At 34.3% G+C, this 24,398-nt stretch overlaps 1 protein-coding gene across 6 annotated transcripts in view; it reads right to left on the reverse strand.

Moving 5' to 3' along the window:
• Window positions 1-24,398, reverse strand: part of CNTN5 (contactin 5) — a 614,386-nt gene that overhangs the window by 208,554 nt on the left and 381,434 nt on the right. For 5 of the 6 annotated variants that reach the window (XM_032680305.1, XM_032680306.1, XM_032680307.1 and 2 more), the window contains 3 exons: window positions 19,034-19,252; window positions 10,076-10,199; window positions 4,613-4,788 (listed from right to left, as the gene is read on the reverse strand). In XM_032680305.1, the coding sequence (XP_032536196.1) occupies window positions 4,613-4,788; window positions 10,076-10,199; window positions 19,034-19,252 (519 nt within the window). The remainder of the gene's footprint in view (window positions 1-4,612; window positions 4,789-10,075; window positions 10,200-19,033; window positions 19,253-24,398) is intronic. The other variant, XM_032680309.1, reaches the window with a different exon arrangement.

A 24,398-nucleotide genomic window follows, 5' to 3' on the forward strand; every position in this document is an offset into this window, starting at 1 on the left:
ATGGAATGGGCAGTACACAGGCTGTCTCCTCAGGAAACTATTGACTTATATGTCTGCGACATGGCTGACTTCTCATTCTGTGCTCCACTGGACAGTTGTGGTAGATACACATTGAAAAATGACATTTAAATTGTATCTAATCAATATCCTTCTCCGTAGATTAAAGGAGAAAATAGATTTTGTGGAAAAGAAAAAAAAAAAAGGAAATTATACAAAGAAACCCATGACTATTGAATTAATAGAATTGCAGTGAGCAGTTCCCTAAATGACAGGTGAGAAGTTGTTTTCCCCTATCACTTCTCTATCTTTTTAGCCAAGGCTGCAAATATCACTGAGATTGTAGGCTTGTGAAAGGTTAAATAATCCACAGATGAAGGAAACCAATTTTGTTTTGTGACCTAATGGAACACAGAGATTGTATGTGGCAAAAGTAATCACAAAATATGTCCACTGTTGTAGCCAGTTTTAAGACACTGTTCCAGAGAGAAGCTGTGGAACCTTTCACAAAAATATGCAGCTTTTTTGCAGTAAGGTAGATAGATTTAGTCAAGTTAAAATCTGTATTTTTTTTTTTAATTTCGCATGAGGTTCAAGGCATTTATTCTTTCTTAAGCACATACGGCAAAAGTAGCCAACATGGAGAAATTATTATTAAAGTTTAATTCTTAAATCCTCTCTTTAGGTTATATAAATTTCTAACAACAGAAATGAGATAAGAGACCAATCTAACAATGTGTATGTGCTTAGTGCATAAGTTCTTTCATAAAACTTTTACACTTTGTTATTAAGTTTCATATCCTCAAAACATTTTTGATGTTATGCACTTATTTAAAATTACTAGATGTTCCATCAAGTTAGGTTTCTTCTTTCAGCAGCTATATTTTACTATGGTTGCTTTACTTGCCTGATGTTTCCTTCCTTCATATAAACACTTTCTTTAATACAGTAAAAACTTAAGCTAGAATAACTAACTTTCCCATTTTTTATATTTCCATTAACTGCAGAATCTTTAAAGATTTGTTTGGGATTTAAATAACTCTTCCATAGAGCTAGCCACACCCAGAACTACAAAATTCATTAACATTAGGATGGGATGATGCTCTTACATTTTAATGTCCTGATTAGAATCTTGTTAAGAAAAAAATATGCTTTGTACATGAACTATTCCTTGTGACTGGGGAGCATAAATGGCATCTGAAGCTGTAGCAAATTGAGAGTTTTTTATCTTTTTAACAACCTGTTATGAGAAAACTGAAAGATGATTTTAAATTTGTGATTTTTGTCATAAAGAATTCTGATTTGTTTTATTGACAGTGTAAATTCTAATAACATTTTGTCAGTTTTATCTGGGGACCTTTTTCCCCTCAATTTTTTTCTTCTACATAAAATTCTATAGAAAACAAAATAATTTCCTGGTTATACTTCTACTAATTTCTTTTACATCATGAGACATATTTTCTCTCCTTTTTTTTTCTTTGTTTACTTTCCAAAAAAAGCATAAACCAGCATGACCTTGGCCATGAGACATTACAGGAAATGCAAAGATTAAAAAAAAAAGAGAACTTTTATTCAATTTAAATCTTTGTACATATTTGCTATGGTAGTTCAAAATTTCAAGCAGACCTTTAACTGCACATAACTGGCCTTTTCATTTTGCTCCATAAAAATAACCAGTGATATAGGAGGTTATTTCAAGTGTTATCTACACATAGATAATGTTCACTTTATATCTCCTTCTCTTTCAAATCCAAAAACATCGTATAAGTATTTCAAAGTCCTATTTTAACTGTGCAAACATATTGCATATTATATAGTACTTGAACATTTATATTTGCAATGCATCACCAATACTGAACTACATGATAATAACCATAGCAACTGGGTTTTTGGCCATGGAATTTTGAGAAAACTAAGACCCAATGCAATAAGCATGCTCTCCTTTTTCAGGTTTCATAATATTTTGCATAGACTGGTTACAGCACATACTTTTTCCTATAAGATAGTGTCAAAGCCCTTGTTTAATCGTCGTTGCTGTTTCCTTTTTGATCTGTATACCATTTCTTTCTTTAATTAGGAGAACATCTCTTCAAGGTGCAAAAATGTAACTATTTTCCAAAACAGTACAAATCATGCATTCAAGCAAGTCCATGAACTTAAGTTTGGTTGTTTGTTGTTTTTCTTTCTGTGAAAGTTGTAAATTCCTAAGCTTTTGGAATCCATGGTTTTCGGTAAAGAAAGGGAATATGTAGCTCTGTAACTCATAATCAGAAATGCCTTGTTTCATTCTTGTGATTATAGATTACTCTTCAAGCCACTAGAGCCCAGTAAGACTGTAGAGCACCAATTACTTTAATTACTTAAAGGTTAGGAACTTTCCTTACAAAAATCTTTTTCAATGCTTTACTTTCTGTCTGACTGAAAATAACTGGAGACATGCAAGCTAGCTGTTTACAAACGATACTTCATTATAAAGGTGGTGAGGTACTGGAAAAGATTGCCTTAGGATCTGACCTACTGTGATTTTTCAGTGATACAAGCTTCTGACACATTACTATGAGTTTACAGTATGGTGACACCATATATTAAATGTTTAGTTGCTGCATAATGCAAATATTGTTTCAACAGCAACACCAGCCGTTTAATATCAGGGATTTGAAGAAGCCTTAAATCAAGAGTGGAAGAGAGAGTGTCATGCTACATAGAAGTTGAGCTACAATTACACATTGAACTTGAAATTGCTCTTGTGAACAAGTTGCTTACAAACTTCTAAAAGAACTTCAACTTCATTACTCTATCCTTTTTAAAAGATTTCCATGTCCTTATAAAAGCCTCTTCTCTCTTTCAGGTTCTGCAGCATCATTTGCTACACCTCAGGACTTCCAGCTAACATTCCTCCATGAAACTTTCATGACAAACTTTCCTCATGATTCCCAAATACTTTGATGAACAGAAATCACATTCCAGCCATAATAGCCTAATAATTTTCATATCTGCAAAAGCAGGTGTGCAAGATAATACAAACTTAAAAATCCAATAAAACCATCAAATCCAATCACTCCTACCCTTTTTTTTTTTTTTAACAGCTTCATCTAAATTTTTTTTATTGGAAGAGGTAATATTGTAACTATAAGCACATGAGGTCCTGAATGAACTGTACATGCAGCTACTGAAACTCATAGACCTTCTGTTATTTGAGCTCCAGCTCTCACTTTCCTTGTACTTTTTTTCAGCTGGAAGTCAAATGGCCACCTGTAAGCCATACTCCTGAGATGGGAACAGAAATTTGAGGTTCAGAGCCCTGGAACTATTTATATTTGCCAGTTGTCCTGTTCATTAACCAAGAGGTTTGTTTAATGATAGATTTCTTTTCTAAAAGATAAAACACAGCAGAATTTTCTCAGAAGCTAGATTTAAAACTGAGGTCCAGTAATACTGTGATGATACCACAGTTGTGGTGCTTAAGAGTTTTAAACATGCTGGCCTGGCATGAGGAAACTTTGGCAAACGTGATTATTCCTCCCAGCTCAGAAGTAGGAGAATAGTGCCATGATCTCCAAATACCTTGACAGGATCTGCAGCAGATAAGATTACAGCAATAGATTTAAGAGGTCTGACTCTAATGGAGGTGTAAATTGAGGGAGAATCTCAGACCTCACACTAGATCTGCTGAGTTCTTGACACCACCAGATGTGTTAGTAGACATGAAGGTAGGCAACCTATCCTTAAACCCACTGCTTTCCAGCTGTGGCTATATGAAGATCTGTCACATGTCTCATGGTAATGTCTTATTTTCAGCAGTATCTAAGAAATTAGGGTGAAGTTCTTTTTGCATCCCTACCATAAATCATGGTAGGATTTATCCAGGTAAACCACTGAAATTATGTTGGTTATCTTCCTGTAAAGTGATGAAGGGAAACTAGGGTTGGAGGGAAAATCTGGCCCTATTTTTCCTGATAGTATGATTGAAAAAGAGCATGCTATAGATAGACCATAGCATTTACTTGGGATCATGAATTTTTAATAGCTTCTGAGAAGTATATTGTAGTGAATGATTTCAAAAGCTAAGACATTTTCAGTTTCCATTAACAACTACAAAAAATCCTCTCAATTGCTTACTCTGTGCCAGTATATGTGATATGTATGCATAAACATGGACATAAATAATATATATTTTTATACAGGTATACATAAAAAACTGTGCTCACACACATAGTTAGAGATGCAGACTATCCAAAAGATATATAGGCACTTTATTCCATTCTATTCCTAAGTTTACAGTTCTTTCTTTCCTGCTCAGATAGTGTGGCAAAATGATAGATGTTTCAGGAAACTAGCAATGAGTGAAGTATATCACTGCAGAGTATTCAAGTACATCATTAAAGTACACCATTTGAGATGGATTAGAGTTACTTTCCCTGATAGTTGATTAATTTATAAAAGTAACTCCGCAGAAAACCACTGCTTTCCACTAAGCATTTTGTTTCTAATTTTGAGATCCTAGGCCAAAGTCAGTGGACAGTGTAACTTGCATAATGTATTCAAATTACAACTTAGAACTTTATCAAGTAATGTAAAGATCTGATTTATCAATGTTATAAAAAATGCTACTCACATGCAAACTGAAGAACAGCCTCTCTGCTTAGAATACTGCCAAACGTGTTGGTAGTTAAACACTGATACTGTCCAGAATCCTTCATTTCACTGGGGCTGTTGATGATCAAACTTCCTTCTACTAAACTGAAGCGATAATCACTTTCAATGTCGATTTCAGTTCCATTTCGAAGCCATCTTAGGAAAAAGAAAAAAAAACTACTTGAGCATTCTATAGTGAAATGAAGGTATCAAGCTTAGTCTACAGAATCTGACAGTCCCAGTTATAATAGGGACAGCTACTCAAAGATACCGTGTGCAGGAAACCAATATTCCGGCAAAATTTTGGATGGAGACATTCCACAACATGTGTCTGATAAAAACTAAGTTTTCCTGAAAAAAAACACAAGCAAAACCAGATCTTCAGCTTTTAAAAGATATTCTTTGTTTTGTCTATGCTAAATGAAAATAGTGATGTCTTCTTTTTTTTTCTGTTTTTTTCCTCCCCAAAAAACTAATGTCCACAAAGGGTTCAGATTTGAACACTGAACAGCAGATGCATTCTTTATGTCAAAAATAGGAGGTTGACTGTGCCTACGATAGTCAAACTTTTAATTTATACTCTATCAATAAAGCCTAGGCCCAGCTGAGTTTAACAGTTAACAGAGTTGAGTCTGCACTGCATGAAAGCAGGGAAACTTTTTTTCCCATTCTTTCAGCATTTAATCTTCTGGGCCCAAGAAACAGAGAAACCTCAAATAAATATGGAAGGCTGTAGAGCAAGGCCTGTGAAGAGCAGGGAGGTAGACTGATGTACATAGACTGTTATGAAAAAAAGGGATTTTGGCAATGGACAAAGACAAAATAATATCAGCTGGATCAGTATACACAAAATTCAGAGAAGACAGGAACAGAAGAGACTGGAATTAGCTGGTGGATGGCCAAGGAAAATTCCCGGCAGCTGTTAGATAAATGGCAACTAAGATCAAATCTGGAGTCTGCAGAGGGAATGCTAAGTTTGGAGGTGTCTGGGAGTGAAATAAGAAGCCTGAGCAGTAAAGGCAAGAATGGGAATAAAGGTAAGATGGAAAAAGTCAGGCTGTAGGAAACATATTAGAAAGTATCACAACCGAGCCAAAACTTTGAATAATTCCAGAATAAACACTTATGTTTCTGAGGCTTCAGAAGTAACCTAAGAGTCTCATAATTTTTGTTGTGCAAATGGGTTTATGAGTTGGGTTTCCCCCCGTTCCAGACATTGTCTGCAAAAAGTCTGACCTCTCTCATGCGTCTTGAAAGACTGAAAAAACAAATCCTACAATAGTCTATTAGCTGCAAGAGTAAAAATCTTGTGTGCTAGATTAATAGACTCCAGCAGGCTGGAATAACCTCATGTGTGTGTATGCAATATCTCAGTTAAAGAATAACACTCACATATGAAGACTTTTAGATTTACTTTTGTGTCAAACTGTATAGAACATAAAATTGTTAGAAGACTGTAAATAAAAGATATAGAGTGTAAACAGGTATATTATTATAATGCACAGATATTTCCTTCATTACTAATTTGCAGTGATTCTGCAACTTCAAAGTTGCCTCAGGAAATTTCCGGGAACTTCTGAAGACTGGAAGAACTTGGCAAAATTTAGACTCCAGAGGTAACTTTAATGAAGCAAAATGATTATCAATTCATCCTATTTTGTTAACATTTGTGGTGACTGAGGTACAGACAGCAGAATTCAGCTGAAGTAGCTCTGAATATTGCTTAATCCAAAGGTCAGAATTGTCAGAATTAAGATGAACTGTGAAACTGCTATTTGTACTGTCTTTTCATGATTGGACTTTTGATTGCAGAGGACCTCTGCTTCATTTATTGTAAGAAGTTAAAAACTATTGACAATTTCTTTATGTTTTAAAGGATATTAGGGAAATATTGGTAGGATTCACTACATTTTTAAACAAGTTCATACAATGAAGAGCTAAAAAGGAATTTCAAATCTTCAACAATTTTTTAATTATTTAATATTTTGAATGAAATCATAATGAAAGCTAACTTTTTATACATATATCCTTGTATGTATGTGTGAAATAAAAATAAAAATATAGCTGAACTTGAAATGATGGGAAATTTAGATAGAGAAAAAGCAAAAAATACATGTTTTGGCATTTACAAATGGGAATTGTCACAAAACTCAGTTTGCTTTAATTAGCTTTCTTCACTTAATCTCCTTTTCAGTTAAATTCAATACAAAAATATGGTTTTTGAATGCTATCCCAAAAATTTGGATCTTGATCGCTCTCTACCTATTTATCTTCGGGTGTATTCCAAATAATTGTAGTCCCCTCATATAATCCAAGCACATTAGAGGAAAAGCAGCATTGAATTGTGTGACATTTTCTTCTGGCTACCCTAACTAATCTGAGAGGACAGAAACCAAAACAAAACACTTCCAAGGTCATGGATTATTAGGAAAAATCAGCTACATTTTTCCTTGAAGAAAAGCGACATAACATTTCAAAATATTCTAATTTGGCTTAAGCAGATAAAAACTTTTTAAAAAAAACTTTTTCAGCTGCCTTTTCTATCAGAAAATGATACTGACAAAAAAATTACTACCCAGCTTATATGTGTCCTGAGTAAAATAGACATACAAATGTACTAGTTTCAAAATAGTGTTTCACAAGCAGTGAAAGCACTGTAGTGAAGTGGCATCTCAAGGAATTCTACACTTGCCTGTAACAGTAACACTGATGACCTGTGAGATCCCACAGGAAATTTTTCAATGTCTTCATTCCTCATCAAAGGGATCTCAGTTATGTTTTCATTGTACAGGTCCTGACTTGTGATGCTAAAGTATGACTTGCAGAAATGCTACGCAAACACAATCGGTTTTTCTCTAGGAGTTATTCCCTAAACCAATGCACCTAGATATGTTAATGGCTGAAAATAAAAAAAATTAAGAATGGTTATTTCAGGGTAGAGCTTAGACAAGGGGAAACAAAACTCTTTGCAAGGAAGAACAACATCTGAAATGAGGTGAGCATTCTCCATTCTGTTAAAATGAAGTAACATTCTAGAAAAATAAAAAATTTGTAAATAGGTTATGAACACTGTGTCACGAATTATACAGACTAAAGAAATTGATTAAAAAAGGCAGAAATTACTTAATATTGAATTTTATGAGTGCTTTGAATGTTCTTTTAATATAACTTTACTGTGCTTTGCTTTTGGCTGAAAGTAATTCTTAGCAGCATAGGCCTCACAGCCCAGGTAAATAAAGATTTCTATTGTCCCGTGTAGCTGAACAGGGTCTTTGGTGATATGTAGATATCCTTTCTTCTCACTATTTCATATGTCAAAGGTTGGGCAGTGACATACACAAACCTTTGCCTATCTACAGATCTTTTGAGGCTAAATTCCCTATGCATCTGTCCTGGAGAATAGTATATTCTCCACAGAATAATTCATATCTCTTTTCTCTTCCCTTGAACAGTAGTGTACATAGCAAATGCGATACAGACAAGTGGCAGCAACAGAGGGAGAAGTTAAACTGTGCTGTTCGAATTAGACCTTTTAGGTCAAAGCTCTCCTTGCAGGAACAGCAGTCAGGAAAATTTGTTTATGAGGCTGCTGGCATCAATTAATCACTGAAGAACTGAAGAAATTAATATAACAAAATCATAAAACAGCCTTAGTTGTAAGGGATCTTGAAAGACCATTTGGTCCAGTCTTTCACAGAAAATGGAGCCTAGATATGATTATCAAGTACCTTGTTCATTTGCTTCTTGGAAACCTGCAAGACTGGGACTCTACCATGTCCCTGAGGAGGTTGTTCCAGTGAATGACTGTTCTTACAGTAAAAAAATTATTTCTTATACTGAGATGAAACCTCTCTTGTACGAAACCTTGTTGCCCCTTGTCTTCTCCATGTGTCTCTTTGTGAAGAGAGAACCCCTATCCCCTTTGTAGCCACTCTTTAAAATATGACAAAGTTCTGTATTTGTTGATTGCATTCCACTAGGAAAATGCAAAAAATGGTTGGATGAAGAAAGAAAAGATATTGATTACATAGGTTCTCCAAAGACAAAATTTCTACAAGAATAATGAGGTTGTCTGGGAGACATGAGCAAAGGATTCCTCTCTCTTGGAGGGGGGAGGAATTTGTGCCTTTTCCCCGTGGTCACATGCTGTGTTAATGGAGTGATATGTTAACGGAGTGATACTGTTTTACAGTGTGCAGAACTATTATCCTTTTTTTTTTTTTAATCCACAAATCACCAGTATGTAATAAAAATTACACAAGGAATGTCAACAAAGAAGAGTGCGACAAAGCTTTTATATCGCATAGTGAGAAGTTCATGCTATTCCAATTTGAAGAATTTCTGGCCACTCATTCCCAATCCCATGTTACGTGTTTTAGTCATGACTGTGCTGTTTGGGGAGATTGTGTCATGCATCAGATCCATTTAATGAGTCACATCTGTTGCAAAAAGGCAGAGTGAGTGCTGTTTTGGTGGAGATATTTAAGGATGGTACTGCTTTTGAATCTCTTCCAATTATAGAAATACAAGTGCTGTGATTCGAATAACTCTAAGGAGAATTCATCCAGAACTCTGAAGAATCCACAAGTCAAATAAATGTAAAAGGTAAAAGATAAAATGCAGAATTGATGGTTGCCACCTATGATAAAACACAATAAGAGTAACTTTATTCCCTTTGTAATTGAAGAACGAATCTATGAAAAAAGACAAAGGGTATATGGAAAAAAATAACCAACTATATATTCCCCCAGCCCTCTCAAATCACTTGTAATTTGCATAAAATATTAACAGAATCAGATATAGTAAATGGATAAGGTGATTTGCAACATACTGTCCCCACCTGTAAGTGGGGCACCATTAGTAAACTGAACTCTTAGGCTCACAGGCATGTCATGACAGGTCTTTCTAGTAAGTAAGTGTGGGATAGAGGTCTGTAAGGAAAAATAAGCAACAGACAATGGTTGCAAAGGAATAAAATTGCAGACTTGTGAGTGAAAAGACACCAGATTTGTCTCAGTCTTAGTATCTTGCATGCATAATCATGTCATTTAATCTACCTGTTCTTTGCTGCTTTCCTTTTGAAACGGGATACTATTTTGTAGCTTTACAGATATTTAGGAAAAAAAAAACAACAAACAATTAAAGATTTTGATCTTGTCAGTTGTTACAGACACAAGTCAATAAAGTGGACAAAAGGAGTCCCTCCACATGGATAGATAAGATGCAGAGAGCACATAATTTGAAACTTTGTGTATTTTGTTTTTAATCATTACCACTTAGGCTTCTTGCTTATTCAGGATCAGAAAAAAAACATTCAATCAGGAAAACCACTGTCAGGGAGCTGTTTCTGTTCTGTTGCTCTCCAAAGTACACTGATTCTCACAGTAGGATTGCAATGGCTAATATTCTGAAAACTAAAAAAAAAAATTTCTAAACCAGATACCTGTATGTGGGAGTAGGGTTTCCACGAGCTTGACAATTGAGAGACACTTTCTTTTCCTCAGAATCAGTTGGAAAAATCATATCGTCTGGCTCCTGTACAAACACTGGCCCATAATCAACACTTTCTGTGAAAAAAAAGAAATACTACAGTTTAGGAAATCTGAAAAAATATAAATGTATAAATGTGAGATTAAAGTATCCAAAATTATGTTTGCTTTCAAGAGGTTCATATTCCATTACTTCAGATGCTGTATTAAGAAGCAATCTTTACAAGAAAAAAAAAATTTACTAAGTGAAAAATAAAACACATAGTATGGTTTAAGTGTTTATTATGCCTTAGAATGGCTTTCTCATCAGACCTGCAGTCTCGTGAGAAGCTCAAGAGAATTTAGAGGAGTTAACTCTGCTTATAGAGAGCAAGGTAAACAAAAATTGTTCTGCTGCTTGCAGCAGCTTATCTCACAGAAAAGTAATGCACACTTTTCCCCTTTATGTCAAGGAGGTGCTAAGAAAAATCACTAGGAAAATTAATGTCAGCAACTGGTGGTTATTATTAAATAATATATAGCTAAATCTGACATTTCATTTTCCTCCACTGTCTTCCCTAATTTTGGCATGTGCTTAAATCTTGATAAGAATTTACATTTCTGAACTAGAAAAGCTGGATAGATCCATAGAATACATCTACGATTCCAATTCATTCCGATTGTGAAGCGAGAAGTATAAAGCTTCAGAAAAGTAAAAGGTCGTAAGCAGAGCATTACTGATCACATTGTTCTGAATAATTAAAATTCTCACTGTGCACCAGAAGTCTGTGGAATTTTAATAATTTTAGACTTACTCCAGACTCTTGGATTTAATCCCACAGTGCTCTTCATATTTAGAGCACTATCCTAGTGATTTGAGTGTGGAGAGAAAGTTACATTTTCCTACTACTTGCAATGAAACATAAGGGAACAGGGTTTTCTCTGTCATTTTTATCATTTCATATGTTAATGTCATAGATGTCCTCCAGTTCATACTGAGGACAGCATGACACATGAAACAATTTATAACATCCTGCTATATTTTTCCAACCAGCCTCAAGTAAAAAAGTTACACCTGAAAGCTTGAGGTTTTAGTCATTGACTTACAAAAATTATTTACTACAATGTTATACCAACGCCACCCAACTTCAGCCACATGTTATGGTTTCACAGTTTTGGGAACTGCAACTTTTTGCGTTCAGCTAACAGTTTCAGAAACACTGGGTGGACAGGAAAAGAGGATATGAATCTTGCTACAGAGAAGAAACTCTTGGGGTCTGAAAAACGATGAGAAACTTGGGAGACATTGGTCATAGTATGCTGTTTTTGAGATGCAAATTTCCATCTTTAAATTCTTACATTTGGGGTTTCTCAATTGTCTTCTCATACAGAAAAGACCACATAAAACCCCATTGTGCTATTCAACCTTTCTTTTTAGTGATGACACACATTACACACTTAGTTGTTTTCCTTTTACACTACTATTCAAACGTAGATTTTGAAAACACTCTTATTTTCAGGCGTGCATGCTTCTACTGAAATAGATTCAAATAATTACTCTGTCAATTTGTTAGGTCAGCAAAGAAAAGCAGCAGCAATTAGTAGTTTTGTTTTCCATAATTTTCCAGTTTATTAACCCTATTTGTGGGACGGTGTAAAGAAGCGTGGATTGCTGTTCTGCATATGTACATTACTGTGTAGGTACATTATTTCACTTGGGTTTATTAGCAGAAATATATTTTCTGGAAAAAATTTCTACATTATTTTAAAAAATCAAAACAACCACAACAAGTGATTTCTGATATGTACTTATATTACTGAAGTTAAAATAACTCCGGTATTAAATTTTGAGCAGTACAACTGAAGATGCCACATGGGCAATGGATTCAACTGACAAAACTTATTTTAAGCCAGGGAAATGTGAATACAAAAACACTGTATTGATTGTTTCTTATAATTTGCTCACCTGCTTCTTACATTGCACAAAAGAAAATACTAATGGATGTAGGTGTAAATAGTCAGAACTTACATCAAGCTAGAGTTTAGCAAAACCAAGAATTAATTAATGATAACAAATCTAAATCATGGGTTTAGATTTAACTGTTACTCATGCAGATTAGTAGACATACGGACAGGGAGTATATTAATGAAGATTAATGATTTTATCTTCTCCCTAGGAGAAACTCTGTAGATAAAATATAATGTCATGGTCTAGGACTGCTGAAAAGAAAAGAAAAAGGTGCTGGTGTTACTAGCAGCACAGGTGTTATTTCTACCTGTATGTTTTGCAACAGTGGTACTGAAATACTGCATTCCACTTTTCTTTTAGAAAAATAAACTCTAAACTCTTTAGATGAAAGCTTGTGTTCTTAATGGTGGTGGCCAAATGGACACTTGTGCTATGTGAACTAAGATCAGATTTTACTTCTGCCTGCAGTGAAGGCAAAGGTAAAAGAGAAAGTTCAGTGCATGCAAGTCATGTTTATAAAAGATGTAGTTAGCTGTTTATCTGCATTTCAAATGGAGTGTGGAATACTGGCAGAGATTATTTGGAGATGCAGTAGCAACATAATAATGAATGAGTCCTGTCTGCCAGTTTCACAAATACCCATAAGATGATGTACTGTAAGACAGCTCACACAAAGACAGGAGTTGACCATGGCACACCCTTGTCCCCTCTCTCAGCCACTCAGACAGAGATTTTTGCAGCTTTAACAAAGCCATTGACCTAAAGACCTGGAAACACATCCAGCTCCAGTCTATAGCACACCATGGTCCCACAGACAGCTGGATGTTTCCTTCAAACTATGGACAGTGGAGTCACCCAAGCCCTCTGTCTGACCTTGAAACAAAATTTTCTGATTCATGAACCATTGGCTGGTTCTTCTGCTTTATGTGGTCTTTTGGGGGAAATATCCCAGATCTTCTTCTTATTACCCTTATTTTCTTCTTCTATTTAATTTATATATCATTGCATATATTGATATATAAGCTATATATTTACATACACACATACACATATTTTTATACATATGTATGTTTTCTGATGTCTTCAAGGATCCAAAGGCATCATGTTTCTTTGTACTCATGTTTTAGCTAACTGTGGCCCATGCTCTTAAACCAGATAGTCTTGTGTGAGTGTGCACTGCAGGATTTGAGGTCCACATCTTATTTTTACTTTCTAACATAAGCAAGAGCATAAAACAATATGACTATTTAACATACATGTTAGCATATGTATATTTCAATTTACTTTTTTAATTTTTCAAGGTAAATATTTCTGTTCCTGACACAGGCCTTTATTAAATAAGATACAGAAGACCAGTTGCTTTAAGTGCTATCTCATTTAAGACCAGTGAGTCTTTGGATTACTGATGTACATTGCAACCAACCAGTGGAATAGCTAGTTTGTGGTCTCCTTACAAGTTTTAAGTTATCATTTTCAATCTAGGCAACTAAAAGCACTAAGTACTGTCATTAGGATTTACTATTTAAACTGGTATTGTCCAGAAAGGCAAGGATAAGGAAAACATTCAAAATACCAGTAAAATCCCTCTTTTAAATTCTAGAATATTATTGAGAACAAGGCTCAAATATTCTTTGAGTACCAGTGTTCTACTTACAGCACTTTTCTACTTAAAAAATACTGAAGTATATGACTTTTTAGTACCAAGCATTTAAATCCTCATGGGAATGGAAACTGGAATCTGTGTGTCTTGCAACTTGGACAGTAACCAAAATGTGGTTTCTCTCTCTTACCTACAGACATACTTTTTTTCTCATCCTCAATTGCTGATGGAAAAAAAATCAGATGCTCTTTAGTTCTTGCTGAGCAATGCAGATACCACGAGAACAAGCTGCAGATGAGAATTAAGTTTCTTATACTTTCAATTCTACAGCAACTGAAATAGTGTCATTCCTCAACAGTCAGCTTTCTTGCCACCATTCTTGATATTATTCCATGTCAATAAATACACTGTGAAAAAGGAATTAATTCCTGGAAACTTGGCAACACAGAGGTGGGCAGGAAAGAAATATGTTCCTGTTCAAACACCTGCATTGAAGCTGTATTGAAAGTATTATTTTTAGTGTCTGATAATTCTATCTGCTGTACTTCTAAAGAACAAAAGAAATGAGGTTATTGTAAATGTTTTCTTAAATAATATTTCTACAATATAGTAGTCTGCAGAAGGAGAAGGAGTAGCAAATTGTACACTGCATTGGTCACATGCATCAAATGTCATTAATATAGTTTGACGCTGTCTGCAATGCTACAGTACCATTAAATCTATATTATTGGCCTAAATAGTCTTCTTGGTGCCATCTTCTCAGTCTGAGCTACTGGTGGGAAGAAACAGTGGACAAGTTATGTGAGGGGATATGCTCAGGCAGCCTGTGAATATGGGGGAAGGAAGTATTCCTTCAAGTCTTCTCTCCTTCCTCTGCTCATGTCACTTTAGAAGCACTTTTTTACTGCTGGTGATAGTACTGGTGGGTGGCTTTGCTAATCCCTCTGAAGGTGGACTTAAGATATCTTCAGACCAATCACTTATTTTCACCTGTTATTCTGATACACTGACAAAATTTGTCCAAATGGCAGTTGGAACAAGGGTGATGGCAGTTCTTTGAAAGTAGAGTAACTCAGAAAAATTTAAAAAACCACAAGATTTTACAGGATCAGGAAAACAATATTTTCTTATCGCTCTATTTTTCCTCCCTATGTTTCAAAGGCTTACTGTAGATGGGACAATTTTGTGGAGATGGAAGAATTTTCTAAAGAGAAGCTGCAGAAGATGATGTAAAATGATAGAACTTCTAAAACAACCTAAAATGATGGATCATTAACAGATCTTCTATCCTAAAATACACAATAGATTCTGCATACAGGTCCTACCCAGAAAAGTACCTGCTTGACAAATCACAGAACAAATCCTATGATCTGTCACTCCTAGGTATTAATATGTACAGGATACACTAAGAAAGTTGAAGGAGTTGCTGATAAGGCTACATATGTTGCTGAAATATGCATATAATAAGAATTAATTGAAGTAAACCAGTGTTGCTTTATCTCAAATTGGTCCTACAAAGTGAAAAAAACTTTTTGGTAAAGGTTCATCACATTTTAGTGCTACTCACTATCAACCTTGCTTTTGAATTTCCTTTTTTTCCTTTGTTTTCAGTTTATGCCTGCTGTATGCACTTCTCGTGATGACTCTAACGGATCTTCTGATTAGCCTTTGTTATCACTGAAACAGACAGTGTAACCTGTTCAGTATATTCAGAAAATATTTTAGATATATAGTCAACCTGACTTCAAAGAAAATTTATTGCTTTCTTCAACTGGAAGCTAGAAACTGTCTTTTTTCAGTTTAAACACTGAAAAAATGTATTAACTTCACTGCCAATATTTATTTTACAAGCAGGTTCTATAATATAATCTTTCACTCGACACCTAAAAAATAATTACTATACAATTTAGAATCATATGTCAAAATATAAAGTTTCCTTTAATATAATGGAAAAGAAGTCCATGAATACATCATGACAAAATATGTTACAATGATTAAATCTGTGTGTAATGGATTTTAACATTAATAAAGGTGGCCGAAATTTACAATAATTATTTTGCATCTATAGAAGCAGATATATGTATTTGTAACATATGCCTTTCAAAAATACATTTTAATCTCTAAACTATGTTTCAGTTAAGTTAAAAGTCAAGAAACTTTGAGGAGACTCCTTTTGAAGTAAGTTCAGGAAGATATACATGCCTCAAGGTATGCACATTGATTCTTGTATGCTGCATGCTGCAGTAGTGTACAGTACATGAATAATTAAGTTTACACTGCAAAGGAGATTAAATTATGGGCTCGTATTTTCAGATTAATCTTTTCTGAAACATTTTTATTTGTGTATTAAGCAAGAAAATACGTGTTTTTTCTGTTGCTTGAAATACTTTCTCTGTTCTGTGGTCTGAAACAAGTAAATCTCTTCTAAACTTAGTTTACAATATCTAAACTTCATGCCACATGAATCAATGTTGCCAAATACTTTTAGCAATGGAAAAAATTTTGTTGTTTGTGCCTTTTATTGAGACTGGTAAATGCTGAATCTGGCAGATAGTAGGGAATCAGGAATTTTCATTCAACAAAAGTTAGATTCCGATCTTACATATTTGGGGTACATTGATTCAAACACAGTTGTGACACAAACCCTGTTTTTTATTTTCTTCTAAAATATATCAAACCAGAGATGAAAGGAAAAAAAAGAGTCCTTGTTCAAGGTTAAGTTCAATTCCAGCAATTCCAAAAGTTTTCAAACAGCAAGAAAATGTAAGAGTTTGCAGTTTTATGCTTCTTCAAGACTATTTAATGAATAATTCATACTTTTTATTCACACTTTTTAGTCATGACTTTACACATTGATTTATAGTTTAAAGAGAAGGACTGCATTACCTTAACAGCATGTTTACACCAAATAATCCCAAATAGTTTAAATTCAGCAGTGAGCCAATGCATAGGTCTTTTAATTTAAGATATCAGGAAACACATGTTGAATCAAGAATGCAAACCAAATAGCATAAAGTCATTATAAAATAACCTTTATTAGAAGTCATGACAGGTGCCTGAGTATGTCCGCTGGGAAATCAATTGAGAAGTCACTTGAGAACCTGTATAATTAAGCAGCTAATAAAAGTATTTTGGGGGGCAAACTGACTTCTGAATTTATACCATATATTAGATGTTTGAATAATGCAAATTCTCTATTGTAATAACATATGTTTCCTCCCCTCCTAAAAATGTCCTCTCACTTGAAGCAGTGGTCTTTCATTATAATACATTAGTACAGGATTCTGTAGCATTTCCTCATTTAGGAGACCCTGGCTGACAAACATGACCACTTAAATTTATCATCACATAGCAGTTGTAGAACAATAACTAGAATATCTTTCCTTCAAGAGCTCTAAAAACTTAAAAGAAAAAAAAAAAAAACCCACCTTGAGACCAAATCAAAATCAATAAACATAGTAGTATAAATAAGTGTAATGCCAGATGCTTGAGGTAGTGATTTATTTCTGGTTTTTAAATATCAAAGATATTAATTCAGACATAAAGGTATTAAAAGAGCTGAAAGAGGTTTAGAAAATAAGTTGCATTCAGCTGCCATAGCAGAAGTGTTCTTGTCCTCTTAGATGATGCAAATTATCCTACCTGGTCTTCTGCCACATCAGAAGTATGCTGGTCTTCCCAAATTCTGTTTCATATCTATGCCTGTGCCACACAGATGCTTCACATAATCAAGGGCTTTTAAAACATTACTCAGGGGACTCAGAGTTATGTATTTTTACAACTGTCTGCACAGACAGATATACCAAGACCTGTAAGTGGTAGAATAACTCTTCTAGGACTATTTTATGCAGCCTTCAGCAGAAATAGGTTCCTCTCTTCTGAGTCAAGCACTCTATTCATTGGGGTTTATGAGGCATGGCTTTTTTATAATTTTGTCTCCGGCCAGTAGTTTTTGATTTCCTTCTGGAAATTGAAGAGGCTCAACTGCAGAGTTGGAATGTGGCCTCTACGTTGTGAGAAGAGTCATGATTGCTGACCTATATCATAGGTCACACCTGTAGTAGGATTATCATACCTGAGGTATGACTTAACCATGCTTACTGGAGGTGCCAAGGATTTCTGGTTCTAGCTTGTACTATATTATTCATATAGTCTGTATTTTTTGCTTTCTTCTTCAGTCTCTAGGCATTCATGCTGTAGAAGATCAGGATAATACACTCTGGTTCTAATATTGGACTTTGATTTTAACCTACCCATATCATGTTGTCTGTGAGGAGTTATCAGTGTCTGGTGAGTGGTCAGTCTAGTTACTGCTTAAAAGAATATCACAGAGAAAGGAAAAACATAGAAACATACCTCAGTTCTAGAAATGTTATCAAACAGAATTTATCTGCTTACATCATTCAAATTGTTTCTTTTCTAGGTCAACCTTAATTTAGGAAACACATTTATGCTTGTATATAAGCCATTTTTCTACACCAAACCACATGCACACACTATTAACTTTCAATTCATGCAAGGTACTTTCCAGTTAGAAATATAAGATTTTACTGAGAGGAGCAGTAACCTGTTATCACACTCATGGTACTGTGTGAATGTCGTTGAACTGCGAGTTATTAATCACAATTCTTTTCTGTTACCTCCTTAGACTAATATGTTTATACACCCTCTAACCTCTTCCTTCCTCCCTTCCTCCCTCCCTCCCTCCCCCTCCTTCCCTCTATTTCTTTCTGTCTTTCTACCTTCTTTTGACTGTAACTCAGATAAATATTATCACTAAATAAATGGTATCAGAAATGTGACTTTTTAAAATGTAACCAGACATGAGAAAATTGTTACAATGAATTATTTCATGCAAAGGTAAATGACACCATATCACACCAGTATGTCTCTCTATGCATGCATGCACATGTGCATGCATGACAGTTGACTACACAGAGTAGATAATTTAGAGAAAAAGTAGTTTTATAAGATTTACTCTTCATGTTTAATTTACATTACTATCATTCATGATTAGATTATAAAAATTCCAAAGAGAAAAGATATATATATATATGTATATATAAAGTAACTGAGATTTTATTACTAGAAGAAATTGTGCTATAATGGAATTTCAAAACATTAGTTTGCTATTTTCAGGTAGCAACACTTGTATAAAACTCTTCTGCACAGAAATTTTTAAGAAAGAATGTTTTAACTGGTGACTAAGGCTAATCTGAAGAACCTAAAGGAAAGAAGTTCATTTCCACTTTGTGATATTTAGTAAAATTCAAAATTGCATCTGAGAAATACTGAATTAAGCTGATAAAAATGTGTTACTTTTGAAAAATGTTTTGAAGTTTCTTAGTGGTAAATAAGACTTACCATCATGTTTGAAGGTGTCTGAAAAGTGATAGAGGTTTGTTGGGGAATGATAATGTTGTGCGGCTCCTCTCCAGCCTGGTGAAGATACACTTCCTAATGAAGAGCTGCTTAATCGTGGTCTATTCTTTGAATTAAATGAGGTTAAAGATGAACTACCAGATTTGATTCTTAGGATAGCAGCATATGAAGTGGGGAGACCAGGAACAGCTTCTGAATATTCTGAGAAAAAAAGAACCAAAACCAAAAAAAACAAGAAGTGAACACTGAAATAAGACAAAATCCATCACTTTTCAAAAGAATATTTAGTTACTCAGTAGAAAAATAAAAAAAAAAAATATGTGTACTAGGAGTGACAGAAGCATCCCAGACTTGATGAAGGACTCAGCTTCTACTGGTTAGCAGCATAGAGTTCTAAATCAGAAAATTCCCCTGCAGTTTCATCACAACATTAAAAGCAGAGAGTTATTAAATTTCTTACTTATAGAAACTCTAGTTTTCAATGATTTTAGTTCTATTTCTATGATCCTATATTTCTGTTACATAGTAGAAAAGTGTATTCCAAGCCACCATCTTTCCTTCACAGCCTTTCATTACTTTTTATGTGCAATGCAAAAACACTGACTGAAGTTAAATATGCTCCTCAATTCAATACTACTCTGCAAATCAAGTGGGTTAGCTAAGCAGACTAGAAGTCCATATATGCACAAATATCCCCCCCCCCAAAACATAAAAATGCTAAACTAACCTCCTCTTCTGTCTCTGTAACTCCCCTTTTTTGCCTTTTCAGCCTGTATTTAAAATTTCAGTGCTTACAAATAAAGAATAGTGCCCAAGATTTTGATCCCTGTGTAATGACAGGTATTACAGTCTACTGAAATCAGTTGTCCTGAAAATGCAGTAGTCTTAAGAAGGTGAAAACAAACATTTAAAAATACGTTCATATAGATGAACAAAGGAATTCAGACTGCATATAAAGTGCCAATGAGGGAACTGATCTTTTGGAGGATGAACCGAAGTGGTTGGAATAAAAAAGATCATTGTTCTGTCAATTATCTATTTTGCAATAAATATTTAAAAATTGGACATCCTTCACACTGGTTTAAAATGAAAAATGAAAAAGTATGAGTGTTCAAAAATAGCATCACACTCAATTGATATAAAATCTCTAAAATACTAGATCATGGCCTTGATGGAGAGCTTTTGCAAAACTATTCAAAGCATAAGTATATTTTGGACTATTTTATATTTCAAATGGTATAAAATTAGAGAAATATGCATTTTACTTTAAGAAGATAGTGACAGAGCATGCTTATAGTCTTTAAGGTTTTGGAAAAGCTCATCTCAGCACATTATTTATTGTCTCTGATCAGATGTTAAAGGTTTACCTCTTTTACCTCTCAGAAGAAGCTGAAATTTGGTAAATGATGACCTGTATTTTAAAATTACCATTTTCATCTAAGCAAACTCTAAATATACATAATATTTGATGAAGCCATATCACATTCAAATTTTGAATTTAAGTTTTGACAATCAAATAGGAAAGACACAAGCAAGCAGAACTCTCCTTAAATTTATATTTCATCCTCGTCTCACAAATAATCTTCTTTATAATGTGCATCATACTATTTTGTGAATCATAAGCATAATATCAATTTTCTTGGCCCACAAAGAGAAGGAAAATAGAATACCACCCTGATAAATTAAAATATAATATGGTCCTCTTGAAAAAGTATCATTGGAATATAAATATGATTTCACAAACAGTATCTTTGATTGTCTTTTAAGACATCTCTTCAACATTTTATAATATCAATGTATTTTAGTTCTCAGTAAATACAATTTTTCCATAGGGAAAAGTAAAGTAAAATCTTTTGAATTCCAGGAGAATAGTGAAAAAACTTAAAAAAAATATATTAAAATCCATCTCCATTAAAATAACTACTATTTTTTTTTTTTAATTCTGATTTCCTTGACGTCAGTCTCTCATGGTCATTGAGGTAACTTGAAGCAATTTTTATATTTTTTACTAATTTTGTTCTCAACAGATGCTAATTTACTTTATGCTGTCCCAAGGAGAGTAGTAAGATATTCTTTTGCTAATTCTTTTAGTTGTTAGATCTTGGGCTATTGATCATGTATATTTTATTTTGGTTTGGTTCCTTTTTTCCCTTCCCCCTCCCCTTTCCCTTTTGAAATTGTATATATATTTCAATTATATATAACTATAATATAAATGTAAATATATTTATATATATTGCTTTAGCTGTCTCTCTCTCGTTTTGGTTCTCTTGTTTTTTTTCTTTTTCCTTGGTTCAGGAGGTGGGGGGGGATTTTTTGTGGTGAGGTTTGGAGACTTGGCAGGGAGCCAGCTTCCAAATAGAATTTCAGAAAAATGAGCTGCAATAGAAATGTTCTTGGTTAAACTTATCACATTAAATTCTTAATGCAAAATTGACATTTTCCTTGTGAGCAGAGAAGGAAGACATTCCCTGGGGAATATGGATACAGGAAAGGGATATGTCTCTTCCTAACATGACCTACATAAGAGGATGGCAATACTTGGTGGTGAACATAGCAGTCCTGGTGGCAGAAGAGATAATTAGTTGGGCACTGTGGAGCTCCTCAGATCCTCACAGCTCATATCCTTTGATACACCCCATGGAAATGCTGCAGGAAATCTGGAAACAGACAGTCCCGTTTTGCTCACATGAAGCTGGGATGTGGCCAGGTGGTAGCTGGTAGCAAGAATGCAAGGTATTGTGCAAATGACTCTTGTTTTGAAAAGACACCACATCTCTGCCTTTTTAATACACTTTCTGCCTATAACTCACAGTGAGCAAAGGATCTCTAATCTACATGAGGTGGACAAGGAAACAAACCAAAAATGTTAAACCAAAAAGTGTGGTGTCACGGAACTATCCCTGGGTATATTTTAACAGAGAAGTAAATTGGTTCTAACAGTGATACATATTGTTTTTTACAGGATCCATTTCTATAGATGGGGAAAAAAAAAAAGAGAACACTGATGTTCACTGTTAGGAAGACATTCCTTCAGAGTGCACACAAACATAGAAGAAATACACACTGGATAGAATTTTAATTTATAATTAAAAAAAAATGCAGACCTGCCTTTGGTGTGTACTTTGCAACACAGTATAACAAATCTGAATGAGATTTTAAATGGAAGCATGACTGCAATAACATATATAATGAATGTACTTTTTCTTGGGAACTTTCTGCAGATAGAGACACTTTTCTTTTTTCAGTATGGTATTATAGCACTATTTTATTTACCCTATGGCAAAAGACATGGATTTGGAAAACTTTACATCAGTACTTTTTCAGCAAATGATAAATACTAATAAATAAGGTATTATTAGGCTGTTAAATATACTATATACCCTATGTATATCAGTAGTAAAACTCTAGTGTCTGAAGACCTTTTAAACTATGTAGTCCATTCGTTGATAGTACAAGATATTTCCTCAGTTAATCTTCCTGAGTATATCAGCTATTCTACCTTGAGAAGATTCAAATAGTTATTCCTATGTAATTTCTTTGGAAAAGTTACAAAACAGTCTTCCTTGATTGAGTAGATAGAAAAGATCCCTGTGCCTGTTAGTCTGAGTAGTATACTGTTTCTTTCACAAATAAATGAAGATTAGCCATAAGAAATTGAATACTAATAATCCTGATTCTTAGACCATTTAATATAGCTTCTGTTTTCCTATTGCCCCACACTGTCAGCTTGTAAAGGGGATGGAACAAGCACAGAACTCTGCCAATTTCTACATAAACATACTATATTGTAATTTTTCCTTTTGTTTTCTTTTTTTTTTTCAGCACAATGACATGCTGGGAATAAAGTACTGACAGGTCCTTGCTCCTCTAGTGAGTCTGACACTTAGCTCTCCTCCTTGCAGTCCCTCTTATTCTCTACCATCTCCACCTGCTTCCATAAAAGTTCCTCAGATGACCTTGCATCCTTCTACTGGGTTCTGCCAGATGTATCACCAAGCAAACAAATTGAGACAAACACATAAAGAACCTTCCTCCCTACTGTCCAGACATGCAAGAAACACAAAAAGTAGTACACATATATGAAGTTATAAACAAACACATCAAAAAATGTATCCTCCATTACACTTAATTAATTTACCACCAGGACAAATTGCACACTATACATATGTGAGAGAGCAAAATAACCTTTAATCCCTTCAAAATTCTGCTATGAAATACTTTATCATTTTACTCTTTTTAATTGGAAGGGCATGCCAACTTGCAAGATGAGGTATATAACAGCTCCTATTAATTTCTGAGCTAACAAATACTCTTGTCCTAGTTAGTCTGGTATCTTTATGTCATTAGGGTGAGTACCTGGAACAGATTCTAGGAACAGAAATATGAGGTGAAGGACAAACATGGAAGGATAAGCAGGAAATGTGACTGGAAAAAAACAGAAAATACAATAGACTCACTCCAGACTGTCTGTTTTGCCAACATATAGAAGCCATACTAAAATCTCTAGTGGCATGTAGTCTCCCTTTCTGCAGAAGTTTGAATCAAAGTGCAGTTTTTGTTAAAGTAACATTTTTCATTTTTAGGCTATGACTCTCCTGTTTTTTTGGTATATGTAACACAATGAGCTACTCCAGTAAATAAGATTCAACAACCCTGAAATAGTTTTGACAACTTATTTTTTGATGAAATACTTTGTGTAGGCAGCTTGGTGAAATGAACTTTTTGTGTGCTACCTCATCAAGTTAAGAAAACTGTAATTCTTCTCCCACTTAAAAAGAAAAAAAAATTTAAAATTCTTTGTTATCTAGTTGAATGGGGAACACTACTTCTGCAGTGGTAATTCCAGGGTTTGAAAGAACAAAGGAATCAACAAGATCTCAGATAGCATGAATGCAAAGTGCCATGGGAAGAAAGAGAAGGAAAAGATAGAAAAGTCACTCTATGTGGTGAAAAGGTCCTGCAGTAATGAGAGTATTATATATTCTGGTTTCTGACCTTTCATGGTACAATTGCTTTGTTTGACTGGGATTAGTGATCAACTGAAATTTCACCCTGACTCCAGTTGCTTTGTCATGCTTGTGGGGATGCTGTGTCTGAGTAAAGTTTCTCTTGTAAAACATAACTGGAAATGGTTAATAAATTATACATAAGCAAATATTTTTGTTTTGTTTACTGAAAGTCTGTAGCCTGTGATCATTACTGACAACTACAACAGAAATCACACTTACCTGGAAACAAAACCTACTTCCTAGTCCAAGCAATTGCCTTCGGAGATTTAGACTTCTGAACTGCCTAGTTACAGTGGCGTAATTAAAATATATTTTTATTGGAGTAAGTACTATTT

Source organism: Chiroxiphia lanceolata, chromosome 2 (assembly GCF_009829145.1).
Source record: "Chiroxiphia lanceolata isolate bChiLan1 chromosome 2, bChiLan1.pri, whole genome shotgun sequence".
NCBI classification, from domain to species: domain Eukaryota; kingdom Metazoa; phylum Chordata; class Aves; order Passeriformes; family Pipridae; genus Chiroxiphia; species Chiroxiphia lanceolata.